Here is a 19,654-nt window from a genome sequence, read left to right as displayed (position 1 = left end):
ACTCTCATGCCCACCTCACACACACGATCAGGTCTCCCAAAGTCCCTCTGACCCTCACGCCATGATTTAATATTTTGCCACAAATGCTTGTTAAATAACCGAAACAAACGTCATAGTGTTTCTCTTGTTTTTCGTTCTTCCTATTTCTCTTTCTTTCCTTCATTATCTAATTTCCCAGGCTGCTTTTCCCTACAGACAGCCCGTTTTCTTTTCCATGCTCCCTCCCCAATTTTCTGACCACCTCTCTCTTCCCCTTTTAATTTCACTCATTCCTGTCTCTAACCCCATCCTGGCTCCCTTTCCTTAACTCTTCCATTTCACATCATCTGTTCCTTGGGGCTTCCTTTGTGCTCACTGTGTCCTGTTACCTCAACCTCATCCTGTTATTTCCCAAGACCCCTTTCCATCTTCTGTGACCATCCTCATGTTCACCTCCAGATAAACCAATCCTCTGCTTTTTCCACCCCCCAACAAAATGTATCTCATGTATCCCTTCACTTACCTGCAGAGTTCTTTTCTCCAAGCCCCATATGAGGGTCTTAAGTTTCGCAGATGCCTCCCTCCTCCCACAAATGAGCAATATGCCATAGTTGCCAAGTATTGTGCAGCTCCATGTATAACAATTTATGGAAATTATTTGCAAGTATGAAAAACCCTATTACATAATTTGTATAAGACCGTAAACTTCAGTTTAAGGTGAATACACCCTGCCCCATGCAATGGTGGGGATAGGTCATCATGCTGCAGAAACCTGGCAGTTAGGTGGGTGCTGAAGAGTGTCTGGGGCATAGGTGGGTGTTGGGTGGGCTGAAGATGGAGTGGCTGGGGATTGTTGAAGGGGCTGAGTGGGTGGAGGTCGTGGGGGGGCAGTAGCTAAGAGAAGTTGAATTTACAGGCTGTGTCAGAGGGGACAGAAGCTGGGAACTGCTGAGCTTGTGGGGTGTGTGTGTAGGGGAAGATGGGGTGGCTATGGGGAGTATGAGGGTAGATGCTGGCTAAGGGCTGATGGAAAGCTGGGACTTGATGTGGGTGGGATTGGAAGGTTGCTGTGGAGGGAAGCCTGGGCCAGGATTGTCCCCATCTTACCTTCCGTCTCTACTGTTGCCACTTCCTGCTGCCACCGTTGCTGGCCTACTCCTCTTGGCTGCTCCTTCTTTGCTCAGGTCCAAAAGGCACCACAGAAGCTTCTGGAGATCTTAAGCTGCAGTTGCATGACATTTAGAACTTGTCTACATTTGAAAGTTAATTCATATTATAGTAAGGTGTGTATTTAAAGAGCAGTGGCTATTCCTGAATAACTCCATGAGTAGACAAGCCCTTAGCCTGGGCTGTGGGAATGTGCACGTGTGAGTGTCACGTGAGATGCATGGCAGTCAATGCAAGTCACCTTGCAGCATACCTGGTAGAGCTTTTTGAAAGTCAGAATTTTGCAGAAAATTCCAATATTTTGAAATTTGTTTTTGTTCCAAATTTGAAACATCAAATTCTTTTGTGGACAGAAAATTCTGTATTTTCTAACTGAAGTTTCATTTAGACATTCCCAAATTGACGGATTTCACTTCGGCTCAGTCTAACATTAATTTACATCCCCATGAGCTGCCATAGTGCCTCATGTTCCCATTTTCCTCTATGGCTGGGCTCCCTTGCCAGACTACATTTCCCATGATGCTGACCATATGACTCTCATGATCCATAGGTTGAACTGACACAATGTGAGTAGATGATGCATCGTGGGAGATGGGCCATGCTCCCTGCCTAGCCTATGGAGAAGAACGGGAGCCTGAAGCACCCAAACTACAATGCCCATGAGGCACTGCAGCAGCTGATGCAGACACAGATTAATATGGAACTGACCCAAAACGAAATATTTCAATTTGGATTCAGCTGACTGACCCAAATGGAGAAATATTGCATTTTGATTTTTCATCAGGGAAACAAGAATCTAGGCAAAAATTTTTGATTCTGCAGAAACTTGCATTTTCCGCTGAAAAAAATATTTTGGTGGAAAATCCCTACCAGCTTTAGTACCTGGCACACAGCCAGCCAGCAAGCCCATGGCTGAGCTGATGAAGCACGGGAGAAGCAAGAGCTGCTGCAACTCAGTATTCTACCCCTTTTACACAGAAGGTGCCAGGCCCAGCATTCTGGGGCTACAGAAGAGATGCTGGGAAGACAGCATCCCATTTACCTCCCCAAAACAGGCCCCTGGGACAGGTTGTATCTCCCCCTCAGCCCATTCCCAGAAGCCTAGTTGCCCTCTCAGGAGCAGTTTCTCACCCAGTAATAAATTTTACAAAATTAAATAGAGAATCTAAAACAGCTCCCAGTTTAGCTTTTACACTAAATGACTTACAAATGGTGTAAAGGTGTGACATTGCAGCATGGGACTTTGTAGGGAGAACCGCAGTACTCCTTCCCCTTCCTCAGTTAGGTGTTCCACCTTGATCTCCAAGGGATGTCTTACTATCTTTTACAAATTAAGAGTGAGTTGGGAGAATTTAGAGTATTTTATTTCATTAGTGCTGTCCATACCCAGTAGCCTATGCCAGGAGTTTAGTGGATAATCACCCAATTTTGAATACAATCTATGTGAAAGCTTTTATTCTTTTTCTGTTTCTCCAACGTTGCTTCCTCACCCTGTAAGATAACAAAGTAACAAAGATCTATGGAATACTGTTTCCAGTCCCCTAGTGACGAAACATGGAATGACCTTCCCAAAACCTGAAGGTAGAAGGGGACCTCAAGCACCACTTCTATTTGAAATGAATGGGAAAAAATAAGCGCCACTCTTTTTTGAAGGAAAGTTCCATTTTCTGTTAAAAATGAAGGGCTATTTGAGCTCCCTTCCATTTCTGGGTTTGTGAGGGGTACTTTATTAAGCAGTATTAAAGCCTACATATTACCTGCAAATATATTAATCTAATATTCTCTCTGTCCTCTCTGATCCCTCCACCCCCAAACACACAACTACATTTACAATGAATTGCAAAGGTTTTCGCAGCACTTCAGTCCCTAAAGTTGCTGGTCAGCAGGAGGGGAGAGGAGAAAAGGTTGCTGGTGGATAGGGAAGAAGAAGATGGTTAGAAGTGTAACTGTCTCTGCAGCTAAAACTTGTATAAATGAAATAAATTATAAAGCAAAGGTAGTGGGAGGGCAGTGGTGGGTTTTGCCTTTTTTTTTTTTTTTTAATATTTTGAGTGATAGTTTCAGTGGTGAAGTGTAGCTGCAAGACCAAAAACACCCAACCCTCCAGAGAGAATGCAGCTTTAGACATACCATATTCCTAACCATAACAGAAAGAATACAGACCAGGAATTAGTTGTTCAGGAGTTACTCTGCAAATGTTCATTTGTAGAATGCACCCACTTACTCCTGCCCTCTACCATTGAGCTTTAGAAACGTTCTGGAAATCAATATCGATTTGGGCTATACAAGCACATTCCCAGTAGATGTTACAAGAGCTCTCAAAAGGACTCAGTTCCTTCCACTTAACCAGGTACCAAGTCCCACAAGGCTAGAACTCAGAAAAGGGAAAGCTGGGTGGTTAGCCTGAATAGACAGAGACAACACTATCTAACAGAGGCAATTATTACTAATCTTTCTTCTTGTAGGTAGCATCTGCATATTCTTTACTTGTGCTGCTTTCTAATACCCAGGAAGATGGGCAGAGAGCTTCTGGAACAAGTTTTGCAGAATTGCTCTCCAAAAATGAGCAACAGAGCTAGATGCCAAGTTGAGGGATATGCTGTGTAAGTGTGAGAACAGAACTCCAAGTAGAAGCCCTGCAGATTTCTAAGATTAAGACATCACAAATACAGACTATCAATTGTTGCCATAGCCCTAGAAGAATAAACCTCAAGCCCCTCAGCTTCTGTCACCCTAATGTATGTATAACATGTCTCAATGTGCAGCTTAATCCACATAAGCACTGAGTAGAAATGGCATCCCTCTTACAATGATCTTCAAAGGGTAAGCAAGATTGCACATTTGTTTTTAACCAAGTAAATTCAATATTTGGGGAAGGTCAACTCAATCCTGGGGAGACAGACCATTTGTAATGACCAAAGGTTAAGCTTAAAAGCCTGATCTTCTGATGAGGTGCAAGGACAGACCCGTTTGCCCATACAGAGCCCCACTGAAGTCAATGGGAGGCTTCCTGCATATACCACTGCAGGCGTGTACTGCACACAATGAGTCTCCGGACTCATTCAGTCCCTCTGCCAAATAGGATTTCTAGTATATGGACACTGGTCCTCAAGGAATTCACGAATTCCAAGAATTAATTTCACATTAGGGCTGATGTCTGTTGATTACTTTTGATCCACAATGACCAGGATTCAAGCCAGTTATAGAGGTGTACAGTTCTCTATTCCTTTACCAACTCCCTCAGTCCCACCCTTCTTATTAAAAGGCCAGTCAAAAGGTATTATTTTTAAAAATTAAGGACATTTTAGAACTGAATTTTCCAGAATCTAGTTTATGTTTTGCTGTTTATGCTATTCATTAATTTTTTTACATTGCTCTCATTTTGGAGAATTAAAATAGTTATGTGAGCTTCACTTTCAGGTTCTCATTTGCTTAGGACAACACTGCAAACACTTAAGTGGAAAGGATGTCTGTTTTGAACAGTACGCTACTGAAAAAAACCTTTTCTTTGGCATTTAGCTTTATAAAAGTTTTACACAAAACCTACATCCGGGGCTAAATTTGACCTGACAGTGGCCTGTTAAATAAGGTTTTAATTTCTAAAATGTGACTTTTGTCACACTGCAAATTAAGTAGATGCCAGTCAAACTAATACCATCCTTCAAATGGCTCCTTCAGTGGTGAAAATAAAGATGTTACATATTGCTGTAGATTTTCAGAGAGCATATGGGACTGGATCATTTTCCTAAAGATTAGTTGGAAAAGGTAACTGACAGTAGTCTTCCAATTTTATACAAATCTGTACCTTTTACAATTTTGTACCACAGATTAGTTAGGCAGATAAGAATTTCAACCAGCTGACATTCTATTTCAAGAGTTCACAATTACTGTTGACAGCGGTAACTGTTAAACATTTATACTTAAACAGATATGGCCAAAACCCCACCAAGAAGCCAGCAAATTTAACAGCTATGTCAGAGATCTATCCTTCACTAGGAGTACAAAACCACTCCAAAGAAACTAGAGCTGTTAAGAATAGCTGAGTTCAAGTGTAAAAACCTACAGGAATAATTTCCATACCCACCACCAAAAACAAACAACATTTAGATTGATGTTACTTCCAGAAGCTATCTTGTTTGTAGCTCTCCAGAAGAGAGAACACAACTGTTTTTGAAGAGAAATACAAACAAGGCTACTGGCCCAAGTAAAATTTTTGTTTAAAAAGCTACAATTTGTATTTGTCCATGGCGGGGGGAAGAGAGCGGAGAGGTTGTGATGTGTGAGTAAAGATTTTTGGTTTAGGAATCCACTTCACCCTGCTGAAATAGAGTTTAAGGGGAAATGTTAATATACATAATACTATAACGTCTAGTTACATAGTGTATGCTATTTTATATTTAATAACCACCACAAGAAAAAACTGTGATACAAGGCTACACACACACACACACACACCACACTAGTTGAGAGTCTGGTGACATCAGATACCCTTCTGCCTCACTCACACAGCTACCATTTCAATAGAACCACTTCAAAGCTATCCAACTGTAACTTTATCTTCAAGTTAACTGTGCAATGTATTAACCTAATATATATCACAACTTTTGAAAACTTCAACAAAAGTGGATTTGACCAAACGTAACTCATTTGGAAAGAAATAAATTGACAGCTAAAATTTCCTGATGTGGTATGTTGGATATAGCAAAGTGCAAAAGATCCAGGTTTCTAGGGGCCCTCCCATTAAGACAGCCAGTCCGAGGTAAAAATGAGTTTTTCTTTGAAGGAATAGATGGCTAGAACAGATCTAAGAAAATATTACATATATTTGAAGGTAAGTTTCTAAAAAAAGAAGCCCAGCTCTTCATTGTCAGTTCTCTGCAGGTTTCCCTCTCAGATTCAACCACTCTGTTTTCATAAATACAGTCTCACAGACCAGTAGCTCCAAAAGGCTCTATGCAATTCACTACTGATCCATTCGCTCAACTTGTCGTCGCCGCTTACGGAATGCCTTTAAGTTCCATTTGGTTGTTTCTAGCATAAAAGGTCCATTGTAGACAAACAACACTGTCATTTTTTCAGCATAGGTGAGATTCTGCAGGAGCTGTGAAAAAAAAAAAAAAAAAACTCACACTAAGCAACACCTCTTATACCAAGCATCACTTTTGTATTAGTTAAAATAGATTAACATTTCCCCCAAAAAACTTTTGCATGGTGCTTTTACCATTGTTTGCCATTGACCACATATGCATGTCTCCCAGTGCCTGGACAATCTGGGATAAGGAAATGAAAGGGTAGAAATAACAAACACCATCACCATTTTCCCACTCTAAGCCCACATCTACACCACAACGACTACAGTGGCAAAGCTAAAGCCCCATAGCTACTCCAGTATAACCCTGTAGCGTAGATGCAGCCTAAATCAATGGAAGGGGTTTTCCATTGCTGTAGGAACATCATCTCCCCGAGTGACGGTAGCCAGGTCGACAGAAGCATTATTCCGTCAACACAGCTGCATCTACACCAAGGGTTAGGCCATCATAGCTACATGGCTCATTTTTTCAGACCCCTGAGCATCGCAGTTATGTCATTAAAAGTTTTAAGTGTAGACCAAGCTTAAGTTATGCCAGACACTGAAGTTTAGGTGGCCAATGAAAAAAAGTTGGTTTTTGGTAGATCCCTTGACTGCCATATAATCAGATAATTGGTTCACACCAGCTAACATCTAAATAAATTAAGTTTTGGGATGTAGGAGAATGTTACCTTAATACCTTAACTGGTGATCAATTACCCTATAATCTCTCCTAATTTCCTGTAGTAAACAGTGTAGATACTTGCTGAGACTGCATTAGAGAAGGCAACCCCATTGGTCCTTTCAAATCAAACCTCCCAATTCTGCCAAAGTACTACAGATAAACAAAACTTGTAAATAACATTCCTTCTTGGGGCTGTTGTTTCGGTCAGAACAAATATAAACCATTCAGCTGGCTGCCATAGGCACAGACAGTACGTCCCCTGGTCAGTTAGTTCTCTGCAGCCCTCCTTCCAGAGAGTGCAGCACAATTCCCTTTCAGGCTCGGTAAGCCATCAGCCTTGTGCTCAGGCTTGAATAGTCTTTCCTCCCTAGGTGCAGGGTTGTCTGCAGCCCTCCTTCCTAGGACTGCAGCAATGGCCTTCCTAAGCTCTCCCTAAGCCCTCAGCCTGACTGTTAAGGAAAGTTGTCTCACCTTTATCTTTCTCCTTCATTTGGGCTACATGCTTGCCTTTTAATCCTTATCCCTGTCTCTTGAGGGTCCCCTGGTTCCCAGCAGTGTGTACTTCAGCTTGTTTGTACAATCGATCCTTCCAGGGCACCACAAGTCCCAGAATGTCTGTTCTTAAAGAGGCTGAGCCTTGGAACAGAGTTGGTTGAGCCCAGGCCACAACTATCCTTAAAGGGGACAAACTGCCCTGTTATAGTATTTTTATTTCATCCCTGTCATAGTCTCAATTGAACAAACCAGAAGACATTTATATAGCACCTATATCAATGCTATTTATTCTTTCATCAAAGAAGTCGAGAGAGTGTCTCTCTCACACACACACACACATATATATCCTCCACCCCCCCCACACACACGAGAATCTTTTTGTTTAGTTTTCAGTTACCCACCTTTGGTGTAATAAAGAAATACTGAGAAGTGCTCTCTTTACAAGCGGTCTTCACAACCATTTCAAAAACTCTCCTCTCATTGACTGGGTCCATTCCCTTTAAAAAAAAAGAAAAAAAGAAAAAAAAGAAATCATATATACTTTTACAGTCCCTGTGGTCACCCTATGAACTCCTGTGGAACAAGTCTTGTTTCACGCACTAGCGACCTTACCTGATTTATTTCATCTACAACCCTGAAAGGACATCTGTTGAGTTCCTGCAGAGCCATCAAGTACAGCATAGTCGAAACACTTCTCTCACCTCCACTCTGATGGTGAGGAGTCAGTTCATGCAGTTGGGTATTACTACGAAATTTAACTCTAATTCGAATCCCATATTTGTCGTACTCCTCCTGTGAGAGTAGGCAGGAAATGTTAGACATCTACAGCTTCCTATAGTGTATCCTATTTGACAATGCAGCAAAAGTGAAAGGAAACCATTTTATGTATGTCCTACATTAGGAGAATGAAGTATTCAGGATCAGTTATATATAAACTCTTTCATTCTGTTTTAAACTATGGTTTATCTCTTAGCATTGATCTATTCTTTTTACACATAGAACTTTTCTCTAACCTATTCCCCAGCTAACCGATTTGATGTGTAATTTTAAAAAGGGCAAGTTACTAGAATTTTTGTTCTTATGAATACTTTCCTCCCACACACACACTTATTAGTAAATTATTGTATAGCAAACAAAACATTGGCAGCAAGGTGCTTTATAAATAAAATCATAATTGAATACAAAAGTTAGTGTTTCATGAGAGGTTCTGTTGTAATAATTGGTCCTAGAAATTTACCCTAATTGTGAGCTCAACTGGAAAAAGTGAGTGAGTAAGCTCTCCCTAAGCCCGACTGTTAAGGAAAGTTGTCTGACCTTTATCTTTGGTTTATAAAATGTCACAAAAACCTGTAACAATAAATGTTGATGGGAAAAGGTGCAAAAAGGAGACAGTAGAATTGAATTAATTTAAACAAAAAGGCCTACTGATTTAACTCAAGGACTGTGTTAAGATTATACCTGGTAAACATTCAAGTGTGGAACTGAAAATCAATTGACCAAAATTGTTGTGTCAGAAATTAGACCTAATAAGTGAACAAAATAACGAAGGATGGGCTATTCTGCCCATCACTTCCTTCTGGGGTTCTTGAAAAGAAAAGAGTTTTGGGGGGGAAATTAGCTGAAGAAGCTGCCTGCCAACAACTGCTGCAGCGAGCCTTACCATCCTCCATGGCTGCCACCCTCACCATTTCTTGGGATCCACTGTAACATTGCTGAGCTTTTGTCACCCTAATCCCGAGAGATGTCCTGACTAGACTGGGCCAGAGAGAAGGACCCACATGAAATCACCTCCACCAGCTTTGGCTAAATCCCAACCACCACCTGTGATGTGAGACTTTGTTGCCCCTCCCCATGTGTCCCTTTCCCTTCTCCTTCCCCATCTTATTTCATCTCTTCTCTACCCCTTTCATTTTGCCTTCTGTTTAAGAAGAGTCTGGCTTAGCTACCCCAAACCGTATATTTTGCAATGCTCCTGTGAGCCAGTGACCAAAAAGGCAGTCAAAAGCAATGACCTAAACAGCCCCAAGTTTGCCAGGTCTCAGAGCAGCTAATAAGACCAAATATGTTTTTCCAGCAGTGAGAGTCAACACCAGAAACAGAAGCTGCATTTTCTATTTTTGCTGATCTTTTCTTTCCCCTCTGGTGTGTGTGTCTTCTTTTGTGAGGTTGCTGTATATACCAAACCCAAAACCTTGTTTTAAACTGTTCAATGTTGGGAAATTTCAGGGTCATGTCAACACCTTTGACTCTTTGGGCCCATGTATGCCATTGGAATTAATACAACAGTTCTCAACTTACCCACAGAGAAGACCCTATTTATTGTACCTGACTGATCACACCAAGCCACAATCATTAATCAATGGTTTTGATATACTGCATTGATACACTGTGATCTGCAAATCTGGGCTGATGATTTCTGTTCATCTAAATGGATTTTAGGATAAGATGGACTTGAAGCTGTTCATTTAGGTGCTATTAAAAAAATAATTCTACTTCATACTTTTTTTAATGTCCGCTTGTCCAAGAGTCAGTGTACTCAATTAACACAATTCTGTGTTTCTCATTCTTCATTTCTCTGTCAAGATCCATGATCTTTTTTCAGAAGATTCTATTAATATCATAATTGGTTTTAAGTGATTATAAGTTTAAAAGCAATTTTAAAAAGTCATTATGCCTCCTCCTCTTTTTTTGAGCCTTTTTTTAGAACCGTACCAGCCGAATGTAAACATGGATTTCATATTTGTGCATACTCATTTCTGTTCCTCAGCTTTTTTATTGTTGTTGCAGACAAAAGATAACTGTTAATTGTGTATTATACCATGCTGACTTTTGCACAACAAGAAGTTCTGTAAAAAAAATTAAATGAATGGAAAACTTCTTAAGGATAATTTCCTTTCTGTTAGCAGTGTCTCCCACAGTTCTGGAATAAGGACTGCTCTCTTCTCTGTGCAGCTCAGAGGCGGATCAAGCATTTTGGCACTGCACAGTTTGGCCACACCCCTTCTGCTCCTGCTTGCTTCCAGATGAGTTATTCCTAAACTGTAAAACTTGCATATCATTAAAAAATATTCCAGAGATAATGAAATAACTATGTACATTAGACCAAGAGGAAGATCATATGGTAATGATTCTACTTTATATCTGACCCTTGACTCATGAGTAAGACTGAGAGTTTGTCACGGATTCTGTGACTTTCTGTGACCTCTGCAGTGGCCGGTGTGCCTGGCTCGGGGGCCGCCTGAGCAGCTCAGGCAACCCCATGGCCAGTCACACTGGCCACTGCCGGGGCAGTCTGGGGCCACCACGTCCCCCCCTCCCCCCACTCCCCAGCAGCGGGAGTTTGGCTGTAGGAAGGGGCAGAGGCACAGGACGGGGTGAGGCAGGCTCTGGGCAGCGCATTCCCCCTCCCTCAGCTCTTAGGTGGAGGCATGGCCAGGCAGCTCTGCGCATTGCTTCCACCTCCATGCACCACCCCTGCAACTCCCATTGGCCACGGTTCCTGGAGCTGAGGAATGTTGCTGCTTCCAGGAAGGTGTGGAGCCATGTAGGGAGCCTGCCAGCTCCCCCCAGCACCCGTGGCACTCCCAGGCCGCCTCCCCCCCCCAAAGATTTAGTCAGGGGTATATAGTAGAAATCATGGATAGGTCATGGGCCGTGAATTTTTGTTTACTACCCGTGACTTGTCCATGACTTTTACTAAAAATACCCGTGACTAAAAACAGCCTTACTCATGAGCCGTCCAGGGTGGGTAGAATTGTGGAAGATGCTGCTAGCAGAAAGGAAATTATTGGTAAGAAATTTTCCATTCTGCAGCCCTCACTCCACCCAGGAGGTTGCTAACAATTTTGTGGAGTGTGCCTTGATCTATTTTGGGACAGGAATCTCTGATGATTTGTAGGTTTCCACAATACGAAGTCTAATCCACCTAGTGATGGAGGACTTGGAAGTTCTGAGTCCCTTGCATGTCAGGTGGAAAGACACAAATAGGGAGCCCTATCTCCTCATAGATTCTCTATACTTGAGATAGATTTTTCAATGCTCTTCTGACATCTAAGGTGTGCCACGCTGTTTCAGTTGGATGCTGTGGTTTTGGACAGACTGAAGGAAGCACAACCTTTTTGGAGGCATGAAAGGAGGAATTTACTTTAGGTAGAAAGGATTCAGGTGTCCTGAACACCACCTTGTCCTCATAGAAAAGGCAGTAAGGCTCGTTGTCTGGCAGACATGACAGCTACTAAGAAACAAGTCTTAATGGATAAATAAAATGCTGAAACTGAAGTCAGAGGCTCAGAAGAATGACTTGTCAGGGCCATCAAAACTTCCCATTTTGGGAAGAGTGGCCTGACCACTGGTCTGGCTAATTGGCTTGCTTAAGGGAATCTGGCTGTCTGTGAATTGTCTGCTAGGGATCCCAAGGATCCTGTGAACAGTATGCTATTAAAGGCAGACTGCTGATGCTCAATGGTACTGTCCTGAAGGCCTCTGTCTATACCTTCTTGAAGAAAGTCAAGTATTGCTGGAATTCTTGCATTTCTGGGATATGTATTGTGCTCTTGGCACCAGTTGTTGAATCTGGACCAGACAAAGTAGTACGCTTTTAGTGTTGATACTCTCCCAGATGAAAGTAATATCTTAATGACTCTGGTGGACATACCAAGATGTTCTAGTGTTTTCCTCTCAATAGCCAAGTTTGTGAGAGGACATCCAGCCTCCACAGAAGCTGGAGTGGGGGCTTCAATTTCTGCTCTATCAGGTCTGAGAACCAAGGTCTCCTCGGCCAGTGAGGAATTATCAGTATTACCACTGCCTGTTCTTATTTTATTTTCTGGAGCACCTTTCTCAGTAGTGGAAAGTGTGGAAATGCATAAAGAAGGGCCTGTGGCCAACTGTGCGATAAGGCATCTGTCCATGAATCTGGGGTCTGCTTCCCTTGTGAAGTATTCTGGCCTCACTGTGTTCATACGATTCAAGAACAGTTTGGTTGAAGGGAGGCCAAATGTCTGTTGACCCTGCGCCCGCTGAGCCAGTCTGCCTTTTGGTTCAGGTGCCCTTTAATGTGGCTCACTCAGAGAGAAAAGAAGAACTGTTCCGCCTATCTCATTATATCCATTACGTGCACATACTGGATTCTCCTTCTCCACCTCATCAAATTCAAGATTATTGTCCTTTCCTTCAAAGCTCTACATAATTCTGCCCTTCTGTACTTATTTGGCCTTGTCCTTTTTGTCACCTCTTGTCTCTTCTGCTTCTCCAGTTACTCCACTATCCTCAAATTCTCCCCCAGTCATCTCTGCGCTTTCTTCCATTTTGTGCAGAACACTCTTTCAGTGCTGATCCACAAAGCCACTACTTTCTCTGCTTTTGATTCTCTTCTAAAGACATACTTCTGATACCGGAATCCTTGTTCCCCCTTGGTTTTTTAAATGCATGACCGTAGTTGTATTGTCTGATTGAAACATAATGTGAGTCCCCATTAGGGTGGGCTGGAACCTTCACAAAGCTAGCTTGACCACTCTCAGCTCTAGAAAGTTTAGGCTTGAGTCTTTTCCTCCTGACTCCAGAGTCCTCAGTCTGTTTGGGTCTCCAAGTGAGATCCCCAGACCTCCAAGCTGGCGTGGTTGCAAGGACTGAAGGATCTGGAAGGCAGATGAGCATGCCTTTGTGGACATTGTTGTGGGCTGCTGACCACTGTAAGGAGTGGAATACCTGTGTTGGAACCGTACTTAATCTTTCATGTGTTCTGGAGTGTGGTCCCATACTTGTAGTATGAAGGCTTGAAGACTTCTGATGCTGCATGCTTGTGCCCATGGAGTGATCCCTATGCATGACACCAGGAGTCCTAGCAGTTGGAGGCACAGTGCTATGGTAAGCCTCCTGCAGCGCTTAAGCAAGAAAATCAACTCCTGGATTTTTGGAAACCTTTCTAATGATGGGTAGATCTTCAATACCAAGGTGTCTATTTCTGCCCCCAGGTGGGTTATTCTGGTGGATGAACCAGAGAACTCTTCTTGGTATTGATGATGAAGCTGTGCACCTGGAGGAGAGTCAACATCCTAAGCATGACCCTGTGCACTGCCGACTGCAATAGAGCTCTGATCAGGTCGTCATCCAGGAAGGGGTACAGGAGAGTTCCCTGCGACCTGAATCTGGCTATTCTCACCATCATCATATCTGTAAAAACTCTGGGACCGAGGAAAGGACAAATGGGTGTGGTCAGTATTGATGTTTCCTGCTGCAGAAGTCTGCGGTGGCATGGTCTGATGGGGATATGGAAATTTGTGTTCACTAGATCTACTTAAGTGAAGAAGCCTCCCTGGCACAGGGATGACACCATAGAGGCCACGGTCCATCTGAAGCCCTATTTTCTTCACCCACTTGTTGAACCTTTTGAGGTTGAGAACAGTTCTGATACCCTCCCATGCACTTCTGTACAACAAAGAAGATGATTTGCTAGGTTCTATTCCTTTCTTTTGAGGGAAACACTCTCTTTCACTGCCATATGCAGATGAGATATTTCGCTCTGGATCAGATTGCGTTTTATGTGGCTGTTGGAACTGGGTGACTGGATGAAAAATGGATGGGGTGGTGCCCGCAGCTCTAGGGAGTATCCCTGACTCACTATTCCCCTGACCTACTTATCTGTGGTCAATGAAAACTATTCTTCTAGGAAATGGGAAATCCTGTCCCCTTGCTTCAGTTCCTGATGGAGGCCTATGCAATTTTTGTCATAAAGTAAATCTGGCGGGAGGGAGGCTGAAGTCCCTCTGGACTTTCCCTTCAGACTTCAATTACACTGTTTTCCCTTAGGGAATCTATTATTCCTTTGCTGATGACTTTGAGAATGAGGAGCAGACAGAGGTGCTCCTTTTGAAGACCAGTCTATATTCGCTCCTGAGGGCACTTAGTGGGAAAGGGAGGGACTATTAGGATTTTGCTGCATTGTCAGCCACCACCTTATCCAGCTTTTATTTAAAAAAAAAAAAAGAAGCCTATAAACTTTGCCAAGCACTGGATCTGCTTAGAGTGAGAATCCACCTTTCAGGGTCAAAGCCACAGGTGGTGCCTGACTACTAAGCTGGAAGCCATAGCTTGGACTGAGAACCTCATTGCATCCATTGAAGCATCAGCTACAAATGCTGTTGCTAGGTGACTTTCTTAAAAATGGACCAAAGTCAGGGTGAACTCCATCCTTAAGGGCTTTGAGATCTTCCAGCCAGGAAAGAGATGTTCTTGCAAAGTGCCAGAGATGCTTGGAGGGTGGCAGAAGAGGCTTCAAAGGCCTTTTGAGAGTGGCCTCCATCTTCTTATCCATGATTTCTTTAGGGTAGAACTTCCCTTCTGATGGAATAACCAAATCCCTGGCAACGGATGCTCCAGTGGTGTCAACCTTCTGTATCTCTGCAATATAGCCCTTTGGTTCTTGAATGATATAAAGCCTAATATAGGCTATATGATATAAAGGCTATAAGTTATAAGCTGCTTTTGTTAATATGCTTGTCCTTATTAGGCTTGTTCCAAGCATACCTAATCACTGGCTGAAGGAGAAATGAAGAGGTATTACAGCCTCAAGGGAGGATTTTGAGGGGAGAAGTTTATTCTGAGGTACTCACAGGAGCCTTAGCAGGTTTCATAGCCAGGCAGCTTGCCTTCCTCAGTGTAGGAGGAGGAAGAAGAGAAGTCAGAGGACTCATATCTTCTGGATTTTTTGTCCTTTTTCTTTTTAGCTTCTTTAGAATTTTTTTAACCTTTCTTAGCATGCTTTGGGAAAGTGAAAGCTCTGCTGCAGCTTTATTAAGGCCTTTTGCAACTTGCCTTCCTTAGGGCCTACTGCCCTCTCAAGAGGTCTGTCTCAAAATCCTCCCCCACTGGGTCTCATTCCAAGTGGGAGGAGGGAACTTGTTGTCCAAAACCCTCTTGGCTGGCATACGAGAAAGGTAGGCTGATGAGAAGTCCTGTTTCTTTCCCCATGGCACTAAGTACCCTCTTTAAAACTTGCAGGGTTGCAAGTCCTGCCCAAGCCTCCCCAGTTTGTTCTGCCAGAGGTCCCATGTGATGTACCCCTCAAGCTGAGTGGTCAGGAGGGTCCTCCCTGCTTTTGGAGTCTCTCCCTGTTCTGCACTGGGGTTCCTGGTCCATTTTTTCCCCCATTGGAGTCCTGGCTGCCTGGGTGGGTAGGGAACCCAACCTGCCTGTTCAACTCATAGCCCTGGGACCTAATGAAGATAGGTATGGAAGGCTGGGTGCAGGTTGGGCACATCTTGCTATCTGCCAAGTCTGGGAAGGCTGCCTTACATACAGAACACTGCTTAGATTTGAACCGGTACTTTCTTGGCTGCTCTGTTATGCCTATAAGGGGCAAATGAGCTGACCAAAGGACACTGCTGCGGAGGCCCAGGGAGGGTTAAGCCACCAAAGGGTTAACTGACCCTGGGGAGAGGAGAAAAACCGAGGAAGGAGAACACTGCTCCCCACTGCCCAAAAAACTGGGCAGAAGAGTTAAAATAGAAGGAGTAAGGGCAGGAGGATCAAAAAGGAACTTGGGGTAAGATCAGGGCCATGGTTCCTTGTATCCCCCTTGGTTCTTGTGATGAAGCATGTGGGTGGCTCCAACAATCATTGCTCTTTCCAGAAGGTTCTGCTTTGACAGAGAGGGTACATGCACATCCAGAAAGTTGGGATCTAGAAAGGTTTAGACATCCTTAAGAATGTGATAGACAAACTAATCTTTGAAATAAGTGCATTACTCAGCTCCATCTGGCTTTGGAAACTTCAGATAAGACTGACTGTTATACAGCTGGTGGTCCTGCTTTCTTTGGTTGAGACATAAATTAGTTAGTTCCGGTATTTAAAGAGAAGTTAGATTTTCATGTAAAAGGATCAAGAGGACTTAAAATTAATGCCTGGAGGTGACCCCCCTTTTTCCCCATAACCCAGAACAAAATTACAAATCATTTTGTCTCATTTTGAGACATTTAAGCACAAAAAAATTAAAATGTAGACGTTATTATTCATAGATATGGAAATGTAACCATACCTCATTTTCTGTATGAAGATCAACTTCACCAGCACACTGCATAGAACTAAAAAAATTACTGAACTTTTCATTAATTTGTTCAACCAGCTGTTTCAAAGGTGTTAGCCACCTTTCTTTAACCTAAAAATAAAGAGACTAATGTAAAACAACCTCTGAAAGAATTTACAGTTGAAGCTATAATTAACAAAATACCAAATTTAACTATTACAGTGAAATTTACATTAAAAATTGCCCACAGATCACCATACCTACCTTCATAGATCAAGTAACCACCCAAAACAGACCAAGAAAACTGTTATATACAGCCAGGCACTCAGATACCACAGAATATGCTCTGAAGAGAAAGTCTGGGATATACACCTTAACACATTCAAAACTTTCACCAAACATAGACACTCCACCAGAGAAGTAGATTGCATCACTTGGACCAAGAGATCCTGCTTCAATACAGAAATAAAACCCACTCCAAATGCACACCTCTAGTTGTTACCTACCACCCCATATTGGAACCCAGACAAGGTATCATCGCACAACTACAACTCATACTCGATGGCATGGGCGGTGTGGAGCCCCATTTCAGGGAGGCTAGACCCTGGCTCCGCCCCTCGAATCCCCCTCCAACCCCCCAGCTGGAGACCCCCTCTTCCCCCCGCGACCAGAGCACCCCGAGCCTCCCTTACCACCCCCCCTCCCGGGGCCCAAGCCCCAAAACCTACTCCCCCCTCTGCGGCCAGAGGAGCCCCAGGCCAGCCAGAGCCCTGAGCGCCTCCCCAAACCTGCTCGGAGGAGTCCCAGGGCAGCCGGAACCCCCTGCACCCATGCCTCCCCTCTGCAGACCCCAAGCCGCCCCACAAAAGTTAAAAAGCTCTTCTCTTCTTCTCTCTTCTGGAAGAAAGAAGAGGTTTTGCTATGCCCCATGCAGGTTCCGGGGTGGCTGAGGAGGCGGTATGTGTTACTCAGACAGCATCCCGCGTTCATCAGTAATCTCCCTAGAGTCCAGGGAGAATATTAATAAACCCAGAAGCACATACTGCCTCCTCAGTCGCCCCGGAACCTGCATGGGGCATAATAAAAAGCAAAAATTTCACCCGCTAAACCTGCAACCGGGTCCCGAAGCAGCGGCTGCGCTAGGGGAGGCAGAGCCTCCCCTGGCATATTATACCTGCTGCCCATGCTCGATGGGGACCCCATCCTGAAATAAATCTTTCCTGAACCCCCTCTTCTGGCCTTCAAACAACCCCCACAACCTCTCCAAGCTCATCATCAAAAGCAATCTCCCCACAGATCAGGCCATACCAACTCAAAGCAGCACCTTGCCGGAACAGATGCAAAACTTGCAGACACATCTGCACTGCTACAATGATCAACACCCCCTACAAAACATCTTTCAAGAACCATGGGTCCTACACATGTGGAAAACCTCATCCAGTACACTAAATGCCCCAATAGCAACTATTTGGGTGAAACCAGACAATCACTATGCTCTTTAATGAACTCACACAGGCAAATGATAAAAGATAAAAACACCCTATCACCTGTGGGTGAACACTTTTCACAAAGCAGTCACTCTGTATTTCACCTATCAGTCCTCATCATGAAAGGAAACCTGCATAACACTTTGAAAAGATGAGCCTGGGACCTTAAATTCATAAAACTTTGCCAGATACTAAAAATCATGGAATGAACTGACAGGGCCAGCTTTAGGCCGATTCAGCCGATTCGGCTGAATTGGGCTCCACCCCGCCCCCAGCTCACTTCCCCCTCCTCCCCTCCCCTGAACGCTCCGCCCCCTGCTCCTCCCCCTCCCCTGCTTCCCACGAATCAGAGGTTCGTGGGAAGTCTGAAAAGAAGCAGGGGCGGGCAGGCAGCACCAGGTAAGCTGGGGTGGCAGGGGGCGAGAGAAGGGCTCCGGGGAGGCGCGGCCCAGTCCAGCCCCGGCCAAGTAGCTCCCTCCGGCCCCAGTTCCGGCCAAGCGCGCCGGCTCCTGCGGCGCAGCGCGGCTCAGGCCCGGCCCGGCCCCCGCGGTGCGGCGCGGCTCGGGCCCGGCTCGGGCCTGGCCCCCGCAGCGCGGCTCGGGCCCGGCTCGGGCCCCGCGGCGCGGCTCGGGCCCGGCCCCCGCGGCTTGGCTCAGTTCCGGCCCGGCCCCGTGGGCTCGGCTCTGGCCGCCAAGCAGCTCCGGGCCGGACCCAAGCCCGGCGACCCCGGCTGGAGTGGGGCTCGATTCCTGGGGGCGGGGCTTGCGGCAAGCCCCGCCCCCAGGAATCGGGCCCTGCTCTTGCTAAAGCCAGCCCTGTGAACTGAGACACTTCATTTATGGCTTATTATAACAATCTGTAATCCGCTAACACCAGCCACCCCCAGCTACTTCCGACTTCCTTTCCTCCCTATGACTGGAGGGGTGTTAACAGGCCACTTTATCTTGAATGGTCCCTTGAAATATGTGTTAACTACTTATGCTAAATTAACAATCTGTTCCACCTTTTATTTAACAGTGACACTCTGAGTTAGGGCTTGTCTACACTGGCAATGTTAAAGCGCTGCCGCAGCAGCACTTTAACGTGGCTTGTGTAGTTGCGGCAGAGTGCTGGGAGAGAGCTCTCCTGGCGCTCTAAAAAAAACCACCTTGACGAGGGACACAGCTCCCAGTGCTGTCTACACTGGCGCTTTACAGCGCTGAAACTTGCTGCGCTCGGGGGGGGGTGAGTGAGAAAGTTGCAGCGCTGTAACCTGCCAGTGTAAACAAGCTCTTAGTTTCCCAGACCTGAAGAAGAGCTTTGTATAAGCTTGAAAGCTTGTCTCTTTCACCAACAGAAGTTGAAGTTGGTCCAATAAAAGATATTACCTCATCCACCTTGTCTCTCCAACATCCTGGGACCAACATGGCTATAACACTACTGCATACAGCAGTTGCTAACATTTCATTTTTCCTAGCATCAAACTTGAAATGTCTTTTAAAATGAATATGATGCATTTTAATAGAAGTATATACCCATTTATGTTTCTCCTACATTCATTATACTACAGTAATGATTTCATATATTACCTGTGAAATGTTTTGCCTATAGCTCTCCAATTCGTTTTTCTTTTCCTCTAGTTCCTCCGTTACTTGCTGTATTTCTTGTGCCCTTCTATTATATTCTTCAACAACCTGTCAGGAAAAAGCATTATCCTTCAAAAATATAGTCTTTCAAATTGACAAAATAGATATTTATCAATTCAAACCTTA

At 44.2% G+C, this 19,654-nt stretch overlaps 1 protein-coding gene across 1 annotated transcript in view; it reads right to left on the bottom strand.

The window, feature by feature from the left end:
* Window positions 1-5,549: 5,549 nt before the first annotated feature.
* Window positions 5,550-19,654, bottom strand: part of SMC5 (structural maintenance of chromosomes 5) — an 81,116-nt gene continuing 67,011 nt past the window's right edge. The window contains exons 20-24 of the mRNA XM_065406162.1: window positions 19,472-19,576; window positions 16,429-16,548; window positions 8,007-8,186; window positions 7,796-7,891; window positions 5,550-6,247 (exon numbers count right to left, since the gene is read on the bottom strand). Coding sequence (XP_065262234.1) covers window positions 6,110-6,247; window positions 7,796-7,891; window positions 8,007-8,186; window positions 16,429-16,548; window positions 19,472-19,576 — 639 coding nt within the window. The 3' untranslated portion in view covers window positions 5,550-6,109. The remainder of the gene's footprint in view (window positions 6,248-7,795; window positions 7,892-8,006; window positions 8,187-16,428; window positions 16,549-19,471; window positions 19,577-19,654) is intronic.

The sequence above is a fragment of the Emys orbicularis genome, chromosome 6 (genome assembly GCF_028017835.1).
Source record: "Emys orbicularis isolate rEmyOrb1 chromosome 6, rEmyOrb1.hap1, whole genome shotgun sequence".
Classification (NCBI taxonomy): Eukaryota; Metazoa; Chordata; order Testudines; family Emydidae; genus Emys; species Emys orbicularis.
This window is presented reverse-complemented; position numbering and strand designations above follow the sequence as displayed.